This window comes from Onychostoma macrolepis, chromosome 10 (assembly GCF_012432095.1).
Source record: "Onychostoma macrolepis isolate SWU-2019 chromosome 10, ASM1243209v1, whole genome shotgun sequence".
Lineage (NCBI taxonomy): Eukaryota > Metazoa > Chordata > Actinopteri > Cypriniformes > Cyprinidae > Onychostoma > Onychostoma macrolepis.
This window is the reverse complement of record NC_081164.1, coordinates 18,251,484-18,273,016: the sequence shown is the minus strand read 5'-3', so window position 1 is coordinate 18,273,016 and position 21,533 is coordinate 18,251,484. Positions and strand designations below refer to the sequence as shown.

Sequence of the window (21,533 nt, the reverse complement as noted above, 5' to 3'; positions counted from 1 at the left end):
ACCTTAGAAGAGAAGCAATGTAAACACAACACTGTTCGTCCTCAGAGTGAGTTAACTGATCTCCCTGAACTCAAAAACACGTCATAATACTCTCAGAACTTAAATGAGAGAGAGAGAGCCCCTAGTCATTAACAAGAACAGGATCTGGAATGTAAAAGGTCAACTGAGGTCACCATGGATTTATTTAGTTCGTTTGTTCATTAACATTGAGTGCGTTCACATGCACCCTCTTAATGCGATTATGATGAGATTTTGGCGATATTGCGATTAATCTTTACCTCATGTAAACGCAATACTTCGATCTAAATAATACGATTAAGCTCATAATCGCAGCAAGCATAATCGTATTAACATAGGTGGCGTACGCCGATTTTAATCGAAATACACAGGCATGTAAACACCTTAATCGCAGTATTGCCGCTCTGACCAAAGTGCGCATGCGCTTGTGACATGAATAACGTGACACGCACCTGTAATAATAAGGAGATTAGAAACGATGGAGGGGAAGAAAGCATCGCATTCTGAGGAAAACACAACAAGCTGCCAGCAGTCTCTGTTCCTTACCTCATCCAGAAACGGCGAGTAGAACGCGACGGCAGCGTATAGGCAAACAAATTCCATCACATTTCTATGGCGCCGAAAAAGCGTGGAATACAGCCATACAAAATCATTATGCATTAGACGTAAATAAATTAAAACAGCGACCAACACTGCTCTTTCTGAGTCCATCATTTGTGCTGTCCAGTGGGGTATGTGAATAATGGCAGTAAAAAATTAACCACAATTCTTAGCGAATAATAAGAATAATGGAAATTGCATGTAAACGGGAGTAAGAGCTTTGCTCTTGACATGTAAACATCAAAATGCGATTAAGTCCTTACTCTGATTATTGGAAATAATCGCAATATTCGTGCGCATGTAAACGCAGTCAATGATCATTTTTATCAGATCAAGATGAGCTCATATACTATAATGATTATTGAAATATTCAGAGATGGCTGCAGTGATGTATGGCAAGATTAAAACCAGATGTGAAATTAATGCAATTTGGCATCAAATGTATCAAGTGCATCATTTTCTGCCACTCAGATTTTGCTTTGAAGCTCCAGTTGGACAGCAAACTGAAAAAAGCCTACAGTATTTGTGAGAACCTTCAAATATCTTGTTGGGAAGCTGCTTTTGCCTCAAGTTTGCTGTTGAAATTAGTGTTTGTTCAAGTGGCATCCACAACCACATTTCCAAATTATGAAATAAAAACACTTGCATTTCATAATAGACCAAAGTAATAATTTACAAAAACAAACAAATAAACAAGCAAAATGAGATGTGTAAAGTATAAACAAATCAAATAAAAATACTCAAGTGCAGGCAAAAAAGCAGTGGTTTTTGCGTAACGCTCAATGCAGGTGTATTTGTAAGGCTCAATATGCACTCCTTACACTTCTGAACATCATTCTAACACTTCCCTATTGTAAATGTGTGTGTGTGTGTGTGTGTGGTCCTGGTATTTCCTATATTATGGGGTCCAAATGTCCCCGCCAGGATAGTAATACCAGTAAATTTTGACCTTGCTGGCACTTGGAGGGTGTTGAGTTTAGGGTAAGTGGATAGAAAATACAGTTTGTACAGTATAAAAATCATTATGTCTGTGTAATGGCCCCATAAAACATAGAAACCCAATGTGTGTGTGCACACGTTAAATTACACTACAAAGAGTTCAAACAACCACGTTTAGTATTTCAATAAACTTATTTTTGCAGTTTATGAGGGTGTCAGGAGTTTAAGGTTTTATAACTTAGCCATGTCATTTCATTATCACAGACAGGAAAAGCATGACACAAGTTAAAAGGCTAGTGTAATTACAACTGTCACCCACTAGATTGCAGTGTTATTAAAGAATTGCAATTGGCTGAAGCCATTCTTTTTCCAAAACCATCTTGTCTACCAAAATTCAAGAAAATGCAACCAGACTCATCAGAAAGCCCTTCATATTGCAAGACAATGACCCAAAACACACTGCCAGTTCAGTCAAGGAGTTTATCAGGGCAAAGAAATGGAAGGTCTTAGATTGCCCAAATCAATCTCCAGATTTAAATCTGACTAAACATGCATTTCACCAGCTAAAGAGGAGACTAAAGGCAGAAACTCCCCAAAACAATTCTGACTGAATTCATAAACAACAAAGTGGAAATGTACGTACGATGAAAGTAAGAGATTCATTTGACATTGTAGGTAGCTTTATTGAACGGGGAGTTTGAGCGTGCTTAAACTCATGCTAGACTGAAGTCAGTCATGTTCTTTGATAATGTAAATGTTCTTTGCTTGCTTTTTGTTCATAATTTATGTGCTGTTTGAATAACTATGGACATGAAAGCATTTTAATTAGTAACTTAAAATGTTTTTTATTAAATTATGATCACGTTATAGGCTATACAAGTTCAGTCTTTTAAAAAATATTTTGTGACATCCAAATCTGGAAGTCTTTTTCCGCCATTGAATTAAAAGTGTAATTGGACTTTATTTCACAATTCTGACTTTTTTTTCTCGTAATTGCAAGTTTACATCTTTGCCGTTCTGACTTTTTTTTCTCTGAATTTTTTGACATAATCTCTAAATTCAATTGCGAGTTATAGGCCTATAGTTACTTGAAATTGTAAGAAAATAGACTTTTCCCCCTCAGAATTTAACATAATAACTCGCGATTCGAGTTCATAATATCTCACAATTCTGAAAAAAAAAAATCTGAATTTTGAGAAGTCAGAATTAGCTAAGAGATATAAACTCGCAATTGCGAGAAAGAGTAAGAATTGTGAGATAAGTCACAATTACCTTGTTTTATTTTTATTCAGTGGGTACCATATCTGCTTGCCTCACCGATGGGTTATGATGTGCGCATTAATAGATTACACTAGGCAAATTTTTTTATTTAGCCTTACCCTGGAGTTGGTCCACCGCCTATGACACACAAACACACAGTGCCCTCTATAAGTATCGGGACAGTAAAGTCAAAATTGCTTTGTTTGCTGTAGAGTCAAGGCATCTCCAAATATGATTAAAAGATGAACTCAAGTATATTAGTATTTACAAGTTAACTGCAGATAAAATGTAGATTTTTAGATTTGATTGAAAAACAATGCATTTTAATATGAACACAGTATAATACCATCACAGAAGCATTGCAGAAAGCCTCCAAGCACTTTACACTTGAACCACATATGTTGTACATTAATGTACATTTCTTAGAGGATGAACAGACAATCTCTGCATTAACAGTGAATGAATCCTGTTTTGAATCTCTTTAGTTTTCAGTGAGTAGAGGATGGGATTCATGCAGGGTGTGAGGAGGGACGAGAAAGACAAGCACACCAAACCTACATTTGGGCTCCTAATAATTTCATAAAATTCAAGACAGAATATGAATACAATAGGAATGAAGAAAAGGGCCACTAATATGAGGTGCTCTGTGCACGTGGCCAGCGCCTTAAAATGGCTCTCAGTATTTTTCATTCTGAACACAGCGGTCAATCCACCCATGTAGGTCAAGAAAATACAAATCAAAGGTCCAGTAATAAAGAGTATAGTTAAAGCAGTGGCAAAGTTCCACTGGGATGTCGTATCGCTACAAGCAAGTGTAATCGCAAAAATAGCCGTGGACCTCAAGAGAGCCACAAAATGACAGGTTGGGATGGATGTGCCACAGAGAACTATAACAATACAAAAAGACCAAACTGCACTGATTATATAAGCCATTCTGGTGTTTGTGTTTCTTCCCTCCCAGTCTCATACTCACCCATCCCAGAGCAGCACCTCATAAGCACCACCACACTCACTAAACAGAGCTCTACGCTTACTTTTATTTTTAGGAGCACTTGTGCGCTAATGAAAAAAAAAAAAAAATTAGGAGCACAGTAAAAAAAAAAAAAAAAAAAAAATTCAAGAGCACTTTCTGATCAATAACAAAAATTAGCCTTCCCATAAGTAATATTGGACTCCTTAAAGTGATTTACAGGGGCATTTTTTCTAACTTTATTCAAAGTATTTTATCTTTTATGTCAAATTCAAAAGTGTATTTTTATAAGCTTTTTTTTTTCTTTCAAAATTTCTAATTAAAACAATGGAATAAGAAGAATAAGTTACCGATCAAATAAAATCAGTATTAACAAAATTCACTTGGTCTACAGAGGTGGCACAGAAGAACACAAAAGTGGCTTGTAGGTATTTTACAAATATTTAATGAGACTCAGAGGTGGCATGAGTGCAATTAACTTCATAAATTCATGTTGAGATTAATGTTTTAAACAAAATTTTGAATATATAAATATTCAATGATTTAAACTACTGAAATTATCCTTTAAAAACGAAAATAAAACTGCCCGTAGGTGGCGGCAAGTTACTGATTTTATCACTGAATCATTCATTTAATTGATTCGTTTGAATGGCTGATTCATTCAAGAACAAAGCAAGTCCCTGCATCCCAATGTGCATACTATCCACCCTATCTGCCCTACATAATATTGAAAATGACTAATATCACATTTAGGATGGATAGCATGCACATTGGGACTCAGGCAGTGACTGTCTTTATGAATGGGTAATTGAATTGACTCACTAGATTTGTTTAAAACACAGAGATTCATTCATAAACTAAACAACAGTGGTGATTCACATTGGTTAATTTCAATGCTGTGCAAGAGTTGCACAAAGGCAATAGTTGTCAACAGAAATACGGAGTGATTATCAAAAAGTCGGTGCTTCACAACACCGACAGAGTGAATTTATGAATGAACGCATGAAAGGTCTGTCACAAAACGAAGTTGTTACATATCTGCGTGCTTTTTTAAGTGAGTATACGCAAATCCTTGACCTTTCCTAGTGGGTATACGACGTATACCTGCGTATCACATAGACTACACCACTGTCATTAACACATACATGGAAGCGTGTTGTAGAGGTTTGTGAATAATAAACCACAGTTTTTGTTTCTGCTTCACAGTTCTGGATCACTGTGAATCCTGAATGTGAACTTGAGAACATTTTGGACAATATATTGGCCAATTTTTCCTCCAGAGGTGTCATTAAACTGGAAAGAACCTCTGGTGCTGAATCAAATAGTCTTGGGAGAAAAGACATTACTTAGTGCTTGTTACTTCATTAATGTGAGATTAATGATGGTATAACTAATTGCCTTAAGTGTCACCAATTAGTCTGTTTATTTTTGTGTTCATTTTTGTAACAACAATAAAACCCCCAAAGGTATAATGCGAAGCAGGGGTGGTGGGGAATGGGGTTCAGTCATTTCGCCATTCAGGCATTTTTCACCATGTCATGTATCATTGCAATCTCTAGAAATAAGCTATAATAATTTTAATTCAAATGAATGTTTCATCTTGTTTAATTTATTTGACAGATAATTTTTATTGAGGGGCACCAGTCAAGGGTGGGAAGCTTCATCATGCTTGTCATGTGACACACAGCAGCCACGATAGCACTGTACAGCATAACTGATATAGGCTTATGTTTTTGTCTTTTTCCTTTTTATTCGAAATATGGTAACTATATCGTGAAATATCTCGAATCTCAAATATGTGTAAGTAAAAGCATTTTGCACCTTTATAGATTGTTTGTTGATTTATAATGGGCGATGGGCAAAGTAGCCTAATAACGTAATCTCTTAACTACTAATTATAACTTTCATTGTACAGAAAGAGACCAAAGAACATTTTCACTTCAGTCTAGCGAGTTAAAGCACTCTTAAAAACTCCCATTATAGTCACTAAAGCTATTTACATTGTGAAATGAATATCTTACTTACATTCGTACGCACATCTGCACTTTGTTGTTTCTAATGAGAGAATTCGCCAGAGAATGCAGTCAGTGAGCGTGCACACAGCAGTGTTTCAGCAATGACTCATCTGAATGCCTCTGATTGGTTGATGCATTCAGAAGCTCAACAGATTTGTGTGTGATTGGTTAGAATTTGCAGCGCTGTAAAAGTGGAGTGAAGTGACGTGTGGCCAAGTACGGTGACCCATACTCGGAATTTGTGCTCTGCATGTAACCCATCCAAGTGCACACACAGTAGTGAACACACACCCAGAGCAGTGGGCAGCCATATTGCTGCTGCACCCGGGGAGCAGTTGGGGGTTTGGTGCCTTGCTCAAGGGTCTCACCTCATTCATGGTATTGAGGGTGGAAGAGAGTGCTGGTTATTCACTCCCCCCACTGACAATTCCCGCCGGACCTGAGACTCTAACCCGCAAAGCTTGTTGGCCCCGGATCAACCTCCCCCCACCCTAATAACCCCTGATGCAAAGGCGGCATTATGAACCAAATAACACTCAATGTGGGAAAATATATAACAAAAACCTGAAACTAAAAGGGAAATGCTCTAAACAACATTCATTTTATAATGTGAAATAAAATAAAATTAATAATGTTATAAAACATAAGACAAAATTCTGCAAGCTTTAGGAGATACCAGATGTGCAAGTGAAGACTGAGAAAAGAGAATGACTTACAATAACACTACTGCACTTCAATGAAGTGTGAACAGAGCTTTACAAGTTGCACAGCTTGATTAATTGTGGCGTTAAATTGACATCAATCCTGAAATGCTTTCTTTCTTTGTATTATACTAATTACATTTAGAGATATCAAGCTGTTGCTGTAATTTTGGAGTCATTTAAAATAAATGAAAGCGCCTGTTTCATTTGAAAATCATAATGCTACATGAACAAACAGTGCTGCTAGAGTAAAACAGATCACCATAGACATCTGTCTTAATTTGGAGATAATATTTAAAAAGCTGTTTTCAGCCATTTTTAAAAATGCTTAAGAAAATTTAATTTGCTTTGATAACATAATCAGGACTTTCATTTTCATTCATTCATTTTAATCAAAGCTTCCTATGTATAAAGGATTTTAGCTGTTCGTTTAAGCAAAAGCCAAGTTTGTTTACCACTAACCATTAAGGCTGGATGGGCAGGCAAACTCATGAAATAATTTTCTTAATGTATTTTTGTTTCCAGTCTAACACTGGTCAGAGAAACTGTAAACAGATTGACAGAATGACTTATGTTGGGTACACACCGCACGATTTTAGCCCCGATCCTCACTCGCCAACAGTTTTGAGGTAAATCAGAGGTAAATCGGCACTCGATCGTGTGAGTGACAGCTGTGTAGCGTGTATTATCAGAGACACGATCAGAGTGAAGCACAGATTCGCCACTGATGCCCCTGAGATATTTAGGCATGCTAAATATCTGTCTGTGACTCAGTGTCATGCAGTGTGGAAATTACATTAAAGTTCAGGGGGAGGAGTCATAGACTAGCAACAGAACATCACCAAACATGCCTTGAAGAGACTGCAAAAAGAGACTGCATGACTACACTTCAGTGAAGTTGTTTCAACGCAAGTTTTAGAACAGCTTGCGTGATTGAGATGTTAAATGGACATTAATCCCGAAACTTCTTTGTTTCTTTTAAAGGGGTCATCTGATGCAAAATTCACTTTACAAAGTTGTTTGAACATAAATGTGTGTTGGAAGTGTGTGTACACATCCATCCTATAATGATAAATATCCACCCAGTGGTTTTTAAAAAATCCCCTTTCTCAAATCAGGCTGTTCTGAGATTCCTGTCAGAATTACATAGTTCTGCACGATAGTTGCTTGACAAGGCCTAGACCTGCCCTGAGTGAGCTGAGAGCTGTCCGTCATTGTGTCGACTCTGGTGCAGGGAAAGGCAAGAATGTCTCAGATTAAGCGATTGAGGTGTTTTGTTGTTGGATGTAATAATGAACATAGCAGTCATCATTTACTCCCGACATCTGAGCCACTGAAGACGCAGAGGATTAACGTTACTTTCGTTTTGAAGGGAATAAGCCGATCCCGATCTCCTTAAATGCATCTATGTTCGCGTGAATCATTCGTGATCCAGCTTCATCTACAGAAGAAGTGAGTATAAGGGTTTTTTATGAATCTTTGCAAATAAAGAGCTAGTTAGCCAGTTTTGCGGCTAAAGTAAACAGTACTGCTCCTCACCCCATGGAAGAGAGGGGCGGGGTCAGCAGAGCTCATTAGCATTTAAAGCAACATGGACTAGAATGGCTTGCTAAAAACAGAGCTGATTTTGACAGGGTAAAAAAGGTGTTTTTTACACTACCATTGAGAAATTTTAACCAAAGTATGTTATAGACTTTTCATTAAGACCCTAAAGAATCATATCAACTTGTGGAAAATGGGCATCCGATGACCCCTTTAAATGAATTTAATTTGAGCTTCATTTGAGAATCATAATGCTTCATGAACAAATAGTGCTGATATAGTAAAACACATCACCATAGACATAATAGTCTTAATTTGAAGAGTGAAATAAAAGCCATTTTCACAGTCTTTTATATTTGTTTTTATCTTCATAACCCACATTTTAAATACTTAAGGAAGTGTAGAATTAGCTCTGATAACACATAATCAGGACTTCATTCACTTTAAACAAAGCATCTGCTAGGGGATTTGGGCTGCCCAGACTCCGGTTATATTGGATTGATCAAATGTCAAATTTGAGGTGATTTAAGTGTACACAGCTTCTCCAGATGAGCTAATGTTTTCAATCTGCCACTGGTCAGACAAACAGTTAACAGAATGACCATTGTTTGGACTTAGATGGACACCTAATACTGTATAAAGAAACTACAATACAAAAGAAAAAACACACACTCACAAACAACCTAATGACTCCCAGAAAAACCTAATTCTCTCTAAATAAAGACAACATTGACAAAGCGACTAATTTGTCTGTCTTTATAAGGCAATTCTGAGACAGAAACAATCAGGTCTAGTCTGTGGGGATGATTTTTGCTCTAATTAGCCCCAGGCTGCTCAGATCTCATGAGGGTCAGAGTTAATGACCTTAGAGGAGACACAATGTAAACACAACAATGCTTGTCCTCAGAGTGAGTTAAATGATCAATCCAAACTCAAAAAGACATGAGAGATAGAGCTCCTAGTCATTAACAAGAAATGGTGTTCTCTTAAAACCTATCCACAAAGCTGCTGAGACAAACTTTTACTAAGGAATAGAGAGAAGACTTAAGCTAAGAGTAAGGGCAGGGTTGACCTCGTTGCTATGGATAATGTCAGCATGCTTACTAACTATGTACACAGTGATTGGCTGATAGTCTCTGTCAGAGATTTATTCATAGAAATATTGTAGAGCACAATATTATGTTTCCATATCCAAATAAATGTTTAAAAATAATGTTAATTGCCACATTCAAATAAAGATTTTAATATGCAGGCTTAGTGTCACTAATTAAACAAATACATGTTCAGCTAATTGTCAGCCTCTTACATGTACGCTTCTCGTTGCGGATATGCAAATAAACCTCCTTTTAATTAACAGAGTAGAATAATCATGCCTGATAGTAAGACATGCAAACGTAAAAGAAAACCAAACTGGATGCAAGAACAGCTGTTACTTCTTGCCCAACTGGTTAAGATCAGGCATTAGCTATACACTCCAAATCAGCTCGTTTTTTTGACACACCCCAAAAATGACATTTTCCAGCTGTTATAATTATGATCTGTGGGTAATTTTGTGCTGAAACTTCACAAACACATTCTGGGGACACCCAAGGCCAATATTACATCTTGTAAAAAGGTAATAGGTGCCATAATAGGTGCCCTTTAAGTCCGATGCTTCTCTTTCTTTTTGGAGTTATTGCATGAGTAGCCTACACACATTTCATAACTTCAAATGCCTAGGTCTGTGTTTAATTCCCTTAATTATAACATTTGTAGCGCTATTTTAAACATTTATTCAAGCAATAATATATTAATTATCTCATGTAGGCCTATGTCTAAAATCAAGGATTATAAATGAATTGGTTCTAAGTAAAAACGGTAGGCTATTTTTCTCTGTTACATTTCGGAGTTTCAGAAGGAAATAATTTTTTCCTTAATAAATTAAGGCACTGTAATTTCCTCATCCATTTGATACAAAACTATTATATATAATTAATATATAGCCTATATATATATATATATATATATATATATATATATATATAATAATTTTATTTTATTCATGATTTATAAATTTATTCGTTTTATTTCGTTTAGTATTAGGCTTTAGGCTATTCGTTATCTTTGTATATTCCTTATGAAGTAAATTAGTTAGCCTAGCCTAAAGTTGATTTAATATCCCATACGGAAAGGTAATATATTCACATATATGTGACCCTGGACCACAAAACCAGACTTAAGTCGCTGGGGTATATTTGTAGCAATAGCCAAAAATACACAATATATAAAGCACCTAAAAGCTTGTCACACTCCAACAGGGTGAATGCACTGACCAAACAAAACAAGCATTTTGTTAATTTATTTACGGGAATATATTCTATGAAACGTTTAAGTTTATTTAATTGAATATTTTAAAATATATTTACATTTATAGAAATCTAATATATTTACATGTACAGAAATGTAGTTAACAAATATTAGAAATTAATATATGGACATATATTGCAAATTAATATATTTACATACTGATATCTAAATGTATTTACATAAAGGAAATAAATATATTTAAATATTTCCAATAAAAATATATTTACATATATTTGATATATGTGAAAAATATTAAAAAGCAGCCAGTGTCAAATATTTAAATATGTTTTTTATATATATATATATTACATATAATGTATGAAATATGTTTTCTTCTATTGGAATTTAAGACATTTAAATATATGAAAATATAATCTTTGTGACTTCTGTATGGGATTGTTCATAAATTTTAAGTAGTTAAAATTTAAGAAAACATTGAATGATCTTGTAGTCTATAGATAGGGCTATAGGTTATTTTCTTAACTTTTATTAGACTGCAGATCGAAATAAAATAATTCTTTATCATTTTTAAAATGAGAGAGTCACTGACATAATTTAGGCTATACTTTCTTTGACTGCAGAAAAACCCCCGAAACTATTTAAATTTGAAGTGTTAATTTATGAATTGAAATAAAGACAAGAAATAAGTCACAAGATTTTTCTTGTAATCAAGAAAATGACACAATTTCAAAATTAATGCTGAATGATTGTTACGGGGCTGATGAGACGTGCGGATCCATCTGCAGACTTTTATTAAGCAGAGACGTGGTCATAACAGGCAGGGTCAAACAGTGGCAAACAGGTATAACATGGGCGAGACAAAGAGTAAACAGAGACAAGCGTGGGTCGACGATCGGCGAACAGTATCCAAAGGGGCGAGACAGGAGAGGTAATCCAAAAACGTTAGCGATAGTCCAGGCAAGGGAAAACACAATCCAACAAAGACAAGGCTAGGCGAGGCAAGGCAAGGCAAGACTAGGAAAACTAACGGGGCTCTGTAGGGCAGCGATAATGCATACAATACTCAGCAGTGACGGAAGGAAAGTCCAGGGTAGAAATAGAGTGTGTGATTAGTGAGAGCTGTGTGTGCAATCAGTGCAATTGTAATATGTGACAGCTGTGTGATCTGTGCGATGGATGATGGTGAGTGAGTGACCTCTGGTGGTGAGTGAATGGAAGTACAGACCAGATTCGTGACAATGATGTTTGACAGAGAACGCATCTCCTGCATACAATCATTGGTGTCAGTCGCAAATAATAAACATGTTTAAAAAAAAAAATCCCCCAAAGAGCGGCTTCCAGACGCTCCACACAGTCTATAATCCAGGAGGGAGGTGGAGCAGAGGCGGAACAGGGGGAGGGATGGAGGGCCAGGTCCCTGTGGAAGCGGAGTGACCGGTGACCAAGGCAGAGCTGGCAGAGCAGGAAGCTAGGGCAGAGTGGACGGGACTGGAGCCCACCAGGGCGAAGCAGACGGGACTGAAGCCCACCAGGGCGGAGCAGACGGGACTGAAGCCCACCAGGGCGGAGCAGACGGGACTGAAGCCCACCAGGGCCAGACAGCAGACCACCACGGCGGCGCAGCTAGAGCCGGAGCCCACCAGGGCGGAGCAGAAGACCACCAGAGCCAGATAGTGGACCACCAGAGCGGAGCAGACGGACCCGCAGACCACCACGGTGGAGCAGATAGAGCAGGAGCCCACCACGATGGATCAGGAACCCACAGCAGAGCCTGGGACCTAGGGAGAACGGAGACATAACAAGGAGAGAGAACATGCACAGACCCAAGGACCGAGGCAGGGAACACAGAAAGTTAATTGACGGCCTCCATAGCTGTGACAGGACAGAACGAGAGTTCATTGACGGCTTCCATAGCCGTGACAGGACAGAACGAGAGTTCATTGACGGCCTCCATAGCCGTGACAGGACAGAACGAGAGTTCATTGGCGGCCTCCATAGTCGTGACAGGACAGAACGAGAGTTCATTGACGGCCTCCATAGCCGTGACAGGACAGAACGAAAGTTCATTGACGGCCTCCATAGCCGTGACAGGACAGAACGAGAGTTCATTGGCAGCCTCCATAGCCGTGACAGGACAGAACGAGAGTTCATTGGCGGCCTCCATAGCCGTGACAGGACAGAACGAGAGTTCATTGACGGCCTCCATAGCCGTGACAGGACAGAACGAGAATTCATTGACGGCTACCGCTGACACCTCTGGAGGTTCTGCAGCAGCTGCCGCCACCTCTGGAGGTTCTACAGCAGTAACCTCAGAACACAGGGAGAGGTTAGTAACGGTCTCTTCGACCGCAACACAACAGGTTGAGAGTACATTACTGGGCGCCACCACCATACAAGGGGCCGACGCGAGCCCTGCCGCTTCTGGAGGTTCTGCAGCGTGGACCGCCACCTCTGGAGAAGCTACAGCGGGTGCCACCACCTCGGGCAGTTCTGCGGTGGTGTACGCAGCCCAAACGCAACACAAAGCGATTCCCATCCGGGGAAGTGCCTCAGACAGGGGAATATGCATAAGAACAGGAGGGTTAGAGTGAGTTGGTTTGGGGATACCAGCCGTGCGTGCAGACACCAGCGGTACATCCCTCAAACTAGACATCAAACTGGGATAGTGGAAGACTGACCTTGATGATCTGGGTGTGTCAGCGGAGACGTGACGTGACTCTGGACGGTCAGCGGAGACGTGACGTGACTCTGGACGGACAGCGGAGACGGGGCAAGATTCTGGGAGATCAGTTAAGACGTGACTCAGTTGATGACGACCAATTGTGACTTGATTTGACTCTCTGACATTAACTATGACTTGACTTAGCTCATGAAAATCAGTTTTGACTTGACTCGTGACGATCAACGGTGACTTGACTTAGCTTGTGAAGATCAGCTTTGATCTGTCTTGACTCGTGAAGATCAGCTTTGACTTGGCTTGACTCCTGAAGATCAGCGAGAACATGACGGGGTGTTGTTATGGCCGCCATTTTGTGAACGGGCTCCGCTGTCACCGCCATTTTGTGAGCATGCTCCTGCGCGGTTGCGATCACACAATTGAGTGCGGTGTCGCGTTCCTCCGCGACACCCACAGTGAACGATGAACCCACAGTCAATAGAGCATAATCCATAAAATCCACTAGAGACGAACGGGGACCTTCAAGGGTTAATACTGATTTGAGCGGCTGGTTAATGCCCTCACAAAAGAAATCAATGAGCACACAGTCCGGCAGATCATAAAAATATGCGAGCTCTAAGTACTCCTGTATATAATCCTCCAGCGATCGCAAGCCCTGCTCGAGGGTTAATAACAGTCTCGCAGTGTCCATACCTGGCCAATATCCGCATGAAAAGCCGCTGGATCCTTGTGCGGCCGAGTATTCTGTTACGGGGCTGATGAGACATGAGACGTGCGGATCCATCTGCAGACTTTTATTAAGCAGAGACTTGGTCATAACAGGCAGGGTCAAACAGTGGCAAACAGGTATAACATGGGCGAGACAAAGAGTAAACAGAGACAAGCGTGGGTCGACGATCGGCGAACAGCATCCAAAGAGGCGAGACAGGAGAGGTAATCCAAAAACGTTAGCAATAGTCCAGGCAGGGGAAAACACAATCCGACAAAGGCTAGGCTAGGCTAGGCTAGGCGAGGCTAGACTAGGCTAGGCGAGGCAAGCCAAGACTAGGAAAACTAACGGGGCTCTGTAGGGCAGCGATAATGCATACAATACTCAGCAGTGACGGAGGGAAAGTCCAGGGTAGAAATAGAGTGTGTGATTAGTGAGAGCTGTGTGTGCAATCAGTGCAATTGTAATATGTGACAGCTGTGTGATCTGTGATACCACATATATGCGACTTTTTCTGCCGACTGTAAACAGCGAATGAGCCCAACTGGAACAGACCGTGTCCGACTGGGCACGATCCGTCCTCAAGACCAAATTCCATTTATAATCGGCCTGACAATCGTGTAGTGTGTTCTCGGCTTAAGGCTAGAATACATTACACGACTTTTAAAATCTGATTCGATTTTTAAAACACTAGGCATCATACACTAACTGACTTTGTAAATAGTGACAAAGGAAAACTGCGCATCATACACTACACTGAAGATCATACTCTACCAGACGTTAAAGTTGTTCCGATCACAACAAACTCTCCAGAAAGGTGCGCCTTGTTGCTAGGAGACGCATGACAAATGAAAACATATGTGTTCTAAAATCGGCTGAAAATATCAAACATGTCTGATATCCTCTGACTGGATAGAATCAAAGTCTGAAGCTAAAAAATCGGAGTCTGTGTCCATCATACACTACGCGATTTTCTGTGGAATCTGTCAGCTGTAATCTGCAGACTGGCTCCGACTTTCCTCAACTAGCCTCAACTTGTTCAGACTGTAAAATCGGGGGAAAATTGGGGCAGAAATCGCGTAGTGTATTCCAGGCTTAACAAAGTAACAAACTGCTGTTGCATTCAATTTATGACATATTGACACAAATTTCAAATGATTTACAACTGTCACTTTGTCATGTCCAGTGTAGACAGACAGCTACAGGACAACTGTCGCGTCGGGTGTAGACATGGTGTAAGCTTTCTTTTGTTCCGCAGACGTCTTTCCTCTTTTGCTTTTTATCCGCCATCTCTATCTTTCTGTTCGAAGCTTGGCTCGGTCTGTCATGTGCACTGATAAGCGCTCTCTCCTGGCATCATGAGTAGACACGCCCCTTACTGCTGATTGGCTACAAGTTTGTTTTGGTACTGGCCCGACTAAGTTTTATAAAGCGTTTTTGAAAAAATGCATACCCCACCTTTAATGTGATGTTGCATCTGCCACCTTGATTTTGCTTTGATAGAAGCTCAGGTTAAACAGCAGCTGACATCTGCCTTCAATGTCTCTCAAAATCTTCAAATATAGCTTCTTTGAAAGCTGCTTTTGCCTCAAAATTGCTGATTAAATTATTGTTTTGCCAAGTGGCATCCACATTTCCTCTTATGAAAGAAAAGCACTTGTATTTCGTCATTTTCTCACTAACTGAGATTAGTAAGTCACTCTAATTGAGATTTTAATGAGACTCAATTAGAGTGATGAAAACAATCGTTTTAAAATAATGTGTCTGTACTTTCACAATCCCAAATGCACAGACATCCCAATAATTAGTAAGTACTTTGGGGAGATCATGCTAATAATATCTTTGTTTCTTTGGAGAAGTACCAGATTGTGTTTAACCATTTAAATCACTGCATTTACTGTAAATAAAAACACAATTTATTATAAAATCTATTTATTCATGTCATACATTTATTTGTTGTGTTACAAATTTGTTTAATTTGTTAAATTAATTTAGAATGTATTCATTATAACGAAGAAATTTTAATATTTTGGGATAGTTTTGTGCCAATATCACATAAGATCAATAGCTTCTGAACGCTAACTTCTGAAAAACCTCTGAAATCTATTGAAAACAGGTCTAGTTGCTTGGCTGGCACTTATGCTAATGTGTTCCTGGTGTGTAAAAGATAATATAGAATCGTAATGGCTGGTTGTCCCGGCACTAGAGAGAATGAGTTGGCACAAGACCAAAGGAGCACAAAAGACTATAGCTGGCCATTATGAGAGAAAATAGCCTATTTCAATGAGTTTCATTCTTTATTCCTTGCTCTTTTTCTTTTTTGCTGTGGTCGGCATAAATATTTGACCGTTACCTCAATTTTAGAAAGGCAGTGAATAGGACAAAGTCATTTTGAATTTCACTCAAGCTTACAGGGCCAATGGACTCTGAGTCAGAGGCCTAATTCTTTACACACGAAGAGTGACTAACTCTGTTGAGACGCTGAGAGACTGGGGTCTGGAGTAGGTCATGTACGATTAAAATGTTCATGTATGTGAGAAACAGAAAAAAAATTGAGTGGGAAAGAGGATTCGCCGCCTTTGTGAGGAGCTGAATATAAGAGATGAAAGATGCTGAGGCAGAAGGTATTCTTTCCTCCTTTCATCTAAGGCAGGGGTGTCAAACTCAGTTCCTGGAGGGCCTGAGCCCTGCAGAGTTTAGATTCAACCCTAATTAAACACACCTGATCCAACTAATCAAGTCATTCCGGCTTATTTGAAATCTACATGGTATGTGTGTTGGAGCAGGGTTGGAACAAAACTATGCAGGGCTTCGGCCCTCCAGGAATTGAGTTTGACACCCCTGATCTAAGGCTTGAACTGATGCTATCAGCACATATGGACACCTGCAGCTTTCTTGGCCAGCATCAGCATCACTAGTTTTGCGATATTTTAAGAACCCTCAAAACTCTATTTCCAGTATGTATTCTGAAAATAATGAAATACTATGGTACAGGGACATAAAAATATCCAAAGTTAATAACATATTATTGCTATTTCCCCAGAATGTTGATGTTTTCAGTGGGGAAACACAAGAATGAGCAGATCAATGATCGTAACTGTCAAACTCCAAAGCTCATATAAAAGTACCATAAAAGAAGTCCATATGATTTATATGCATTATTCCAAGTCTTTTGAGTTCATTCGATTGCTTTATATGAAAAACAAGCCATAATTTAAATTGTATTTACTCAAAATTGTGTTGTACAAATGAGAACATATGAGAAGAAACTGAATGCAAACCTCATTTGTTCTTGTGTCAACGCACAATATTCAAATCGAGATTTGAGAACTAGAAAAGACTCCCACAACCTGAGAACCAAAGCCTTAAGTCACTTTGGCCTCTCAAATATTTCCATTCAGCAGAATACAGAAACCGTTACAGATAAATGAAGCATAAGAAGCACTGCAGTGAACATCAATAACAAACTTTATAATTAAAAATTATTCGGGCTAACTGGAGGGAAATAGGTTTGCACAGGACATTAGTTTTCTTCTCAGTACCTACAGGATTTGTATCAGGGGTTGTGCTGCTGCACGACTAACCTTGTGTTTAAAATCAAACACCCAATCATAAGGAACCTTGTAATTAAACCTGGGCAAATGAAGCAGGCTCGGGGGCAAGACTCAGGATTTATAGGACATCAGCTTGCCCTTCTATAGTTATGACCCTGATGGGATTAATCCCAGCTCTGCTATAATTGTCACAGATTTGTCTTCAGTCATGCCTGTTCTTTTATTAGCAGCAAATTGTCTCCAACTATCATCAGTATTGGGGAGAGATATCCTCATAGTAGATTATTTAAAGAGAAAGAGATTGAGAGGAAAAAATTAGTGTACACAAACTGTATTTGAAAATGTTTGATATCCCACTCACTGTAAGAAACTGCCAGTTGCTTCACAGCCATCAAATGATGCCTCAAAATGTGTTTGTATGGGAAATAATTGATTTCCTCATTCTGTTGCCTTTATTTGATATTATCAATAATGAAATGCAGAATTTTTGTTTAAAAACAAATTGAAGCACAAATAAGAAGTAAAAAGAAATTGGACCCATAAATAACAAAACACAAAAAGAGTAGTCAATGAGGACATCTTGAATTTTATTGAGGATGCAAGTCATTTATTTATAAAATAGTATTATGTCACTGCTCTATATTGTAATTTCATCACAAGGTTATCTGGGCTGCATAACAGTCATTCAAAATATGCAAACAGTTGATGAAGGTTAGAATTGCACATATTTGTACAGTCAAATCTCCATATGCATAAATACAAACAAAGGTCTAGATCCAAACATTGCCAAAAAAAAAAAATACTCATCTCATTCTCTCACTCTAGACCAAGAGTGTCTTGGCACAGTATACAAGGTTATATATGGTAAAACAGCAAAATTCAAGCAGTCCTCCAGGTAGTGCATGTAATGTTTGTGCATATACATTCATCCTAATGCACTTAAACATTTTCAAATAATGTCTTGAAAGCTGATCATTTACCTATTTCATTAAATACATAATGCCCATTTTCAGCATTATGAGGGAAGTTACTATATATTTTTGCTTATATTTACCCAGATTTTTATTACTGGACTGTTTGACGCAATAATTTAATGCATTGAGGAAGGCAAGGAGTGTTACATATATCCTGCACTTTCCTATATTATTTGGAATTGTTATTAACGTATTAGTATTATTTTTTAAACTGATAAATGTATATACAGGTAGACTGCTTCCATCCCATAGCATCTAATACAAATTAACACTTAAAGCGACGGAATCACTTAATGAGCTGTATTGATGAATTTTCCTATTGAAATGAGAAATTTCTGGCTAAGGATATTTTTAAAAATACCCAATAGGCTTCCATTTACATCACAGTTTTGAAACATGAGTTGTTACCTTCTATTGCGTGTAATGAGATCTCTAATACCTGGAGAAAGCTACCCATTAGCATTCCCATTCATCTCAATGGCTTTTGTAACCAGCAAAAACCCAGCCCTCTTGAGTGCTGGTCCCAGACAGGTTGGAGAGGCATTCCTATTACAAATTTTATTAGAAAGAAGAAGAAAAAAAAAAGAAAACTGCCAATGAATGCAAGATGAGTTACTGAAATTCCATATCCATTTTCCCAAAACTTAAAGTTAATTTAAAAAGTGTAGGCCTATGTCTGCTGAAAGTTAATGTTATGAACTTTTGAGAGTATGCTTGTCTTAAAGCTACGTGGACTTAAAAGCCACAAACTCCAGTTCCGCTGTCATAGCGTTTCATCAAACAGCTCAGGGAGATTTGGTCAGCAGGTTCCGCTTAAACGGCAACGTTTGCTAGCCTGGGATCGGAGTCCTGTTCATATCTGTAATGATACACCTCCATTTGATCCCGGCAGGCCTCTCTAATGTTATTGAGCCACTTCTTGATGCCTCTTCTGTTCAAATACAACACCATGAGGAACACAACTCCAATGAGGGCCAACACAATGCCGAGTAGCACATAAGAACGGGCATCCAAGTTTTGGCACTCCATGTCCCTCTTTTCTAGATCCTTCACGAGTGTATTTTTCTTCTTTTCTGGTTGTGCGCATTTCAGGCTGTTTGAGTCTGCGCATTGGGAGCTATTCTTCAGCCAATCATAAAACTCCTTCACTTTGTCACATTTACAGTCGAATGGGTTCTTTGATAAGTAAATACGTATTTCCGTGAATTCGATTAATTTTGTTAAATTTTGCTTATCCAAGGTCCCAATGGAATTATCTGTCAGCATTAATGTGGTTAAATTGAGGTTGCCAAACCCAGAAAGAGGAATTACCTTCAAACAGTTTCCAGACAGGTCCAATCTCTGAAGATTACACAAACTGTCCGTGGACAGCGCGACTGGTAATTGCCCCGCGCCCGAAGTCATTAAGGTGTTACTGAGGTTAAGATTACGTAGCTGTTCCAAGCCATAAAAAGCTCCAGGGGACACAACCCTTAAACGGTTGTGACTCAGATCTAAGGAAACAAGTCGTGGGAGTCCACAAAACGCACAACTTTCGATCACCTGTATATTGTTGTCCTGCAGTGACAGCGCGCGCAAGTCCATATCGGTCCCATTGGCTGAAAACGCTCTCTCTGTTAAAACTGAGATGTTGTATCTGTATAAAGTTAATTTTTGGGTGCTTCTGGGCACTTCGAGAGGTAGCATGATTTCTTCACAGCTCACCAATCCGTCATAATGCATGTAGGTATCGTGGCATTTATTAGCTTCAGCAGACAAAACAAACAAACACATCAGCCCCACGCTAAAATGATGTTGCTTTAAAGTGTGAGATAAAACACGAAGTGGTTTTCTGTTCATTTCCATTTTAATCTGAAGCGAATGTTATTCCAAAGGTTTAATTGCAGCATATGTTCTCTTCATAGTTCGGTTTCACTTCGCTTCGAGAATCCGTTTCAGCCATCAAGGAAAGCAGTCCGTGTGACCACAAAGTGAGCGTTCAGTCCGGCAGCATTTTCTCTTTCTGGAGCTCCCCTGACGACGCCTACCCTACAAATGCGATCAAGCGCTGTCTAGCAGCATCCCGGAGGTGAGCAAAACCTCGCCCACTTCCCTCAGTGAGAGAGAGATACAAAGAGCCGTGTCGTTTTGCAGTTAGGACAGAGTGGACACTGAATGAACTTCATGTCAGAACGGTGTTCAAAGCATTTTAGAAACTTTTAAACGTGAGAAAATAAAGCATGCTGCATGCAAAAACTGTTCAGCAGGGGTGTAAAAATGGATACGGTCTCAATTTTACTCAATTAAAAGTCAAAGTACCCAACCCAATAAAAGTTTGTATTAAAATGCTTAACTAATATCGTCGCCTGATATTGTTAAACTACTAATATGTGTTGAAAGTATGTGTTTTTGTAGAAAGCAGTGTGTGGTGGTGTTCTGAAATTGGGAGGCAAAGTCCGCAAAGTTTTTTTTTTTTTTTTCTCCAATCAAATATAAATTCATGTCCCAGTAATTACATCAAACATTAGCCTACTTACAGAAATTAATAATAAAAAAATTAAAAATCTCAAGTTAGTGTTTTTTTTATTTTATTTATTATTTAGATAGACAGTGTAGTGAGTGACAGGAAATGATGTGGGGGAGAGAGAGATGGGGCGGGATCGGGAAAGAAAGGTCCACGAGCCGAGGATTCGAACTGGAGACATCCGTAGCTCAATGGCATTAGGCTATAGGCTATGTCAGCACACTGACCACAGAGCTATAGGTACCGACCAAGTTAGTGTTTGTAACCATTTTACATTTATTCCAAAATAATAACTGAAGGCAGTAACAATTTAAGCAATATATTTTATTTGTGGATTTATGTTCCGCTATTCTTTTTAATAGTTCACTTAACTTTTTTAAAATTTTTATTTATTTATTTATTTTTTGGATCACCAGTCATCAAAAGTCCGTAAATATTGGTCACAGACACAGAGGTTTAGTTTAAATTACACCAAGCTGATTACTCACTAAAAACTCCTACAGATCATGTTTTCATGTTATCTAAGCGCGTGAGCTGTTTACTTTATTTAGTCTTCCCATGAACTGCATTATATTGTTTATTCAGACTGATTCGCGAATGCGAAAGGCAGGATTTATTGCATGAACCAATCATAGCCGAACATAACCAGTCATATCCAATCATATCTTGATGCAGGAATTGCTTCCTCTCACGTGACTTTCCCCCATTCATTCTCAATTACCCACTCCAAACTCATGGCTAGCTTTAGGGGGTCTGTTAAAACT

The 21,533-nt window shown here is 38.8% G+C and overlaps 1 protein-coding gene and 1 pseudogene across 1 annotated transcript; both read right to left on the bottom strand.

Annotated features, from left to right (window-relative positions):
- Positions 1-3,225: 3,225 nt before the first annotated feature.
- LOC131547914 (olfactory receptor 2M4-like) lies at positions 3,226-7,718 on the bottom strand (annotated as a pseudogene).
- A 10,204-nt stretch (positions 7,719-17,922) lies between these two features.
- Positions 17,923-20,581, bottom strand: waif2 (Wnt-activated inhibitory factor 2). The gene has a single exon (XM_058789755.1). The coding sequence runs from the start codon at positions 20,109-20,111 to the stop codon at positions 19,080-19,082; it is 1,032 nt and encodes a 343-aa protein (XP_058645738.1). The 5' UTR covers positions 20,112-20,581; the 3' UTR covers positions 17,923-19,079.
- Between the last annotated feature and the right edge of the window lie 952 nt (positions 20,582-21,533).

What these genes read in the sequence shown, in the direction of transcription:
- waif2 (XM_058789755.1), bottom strand. Translation starts at nt 20,111, where the DNA reads ATGGAAATGAACAGAAAACCACTTCGTGTTTTATCTCACACTTTAAAG.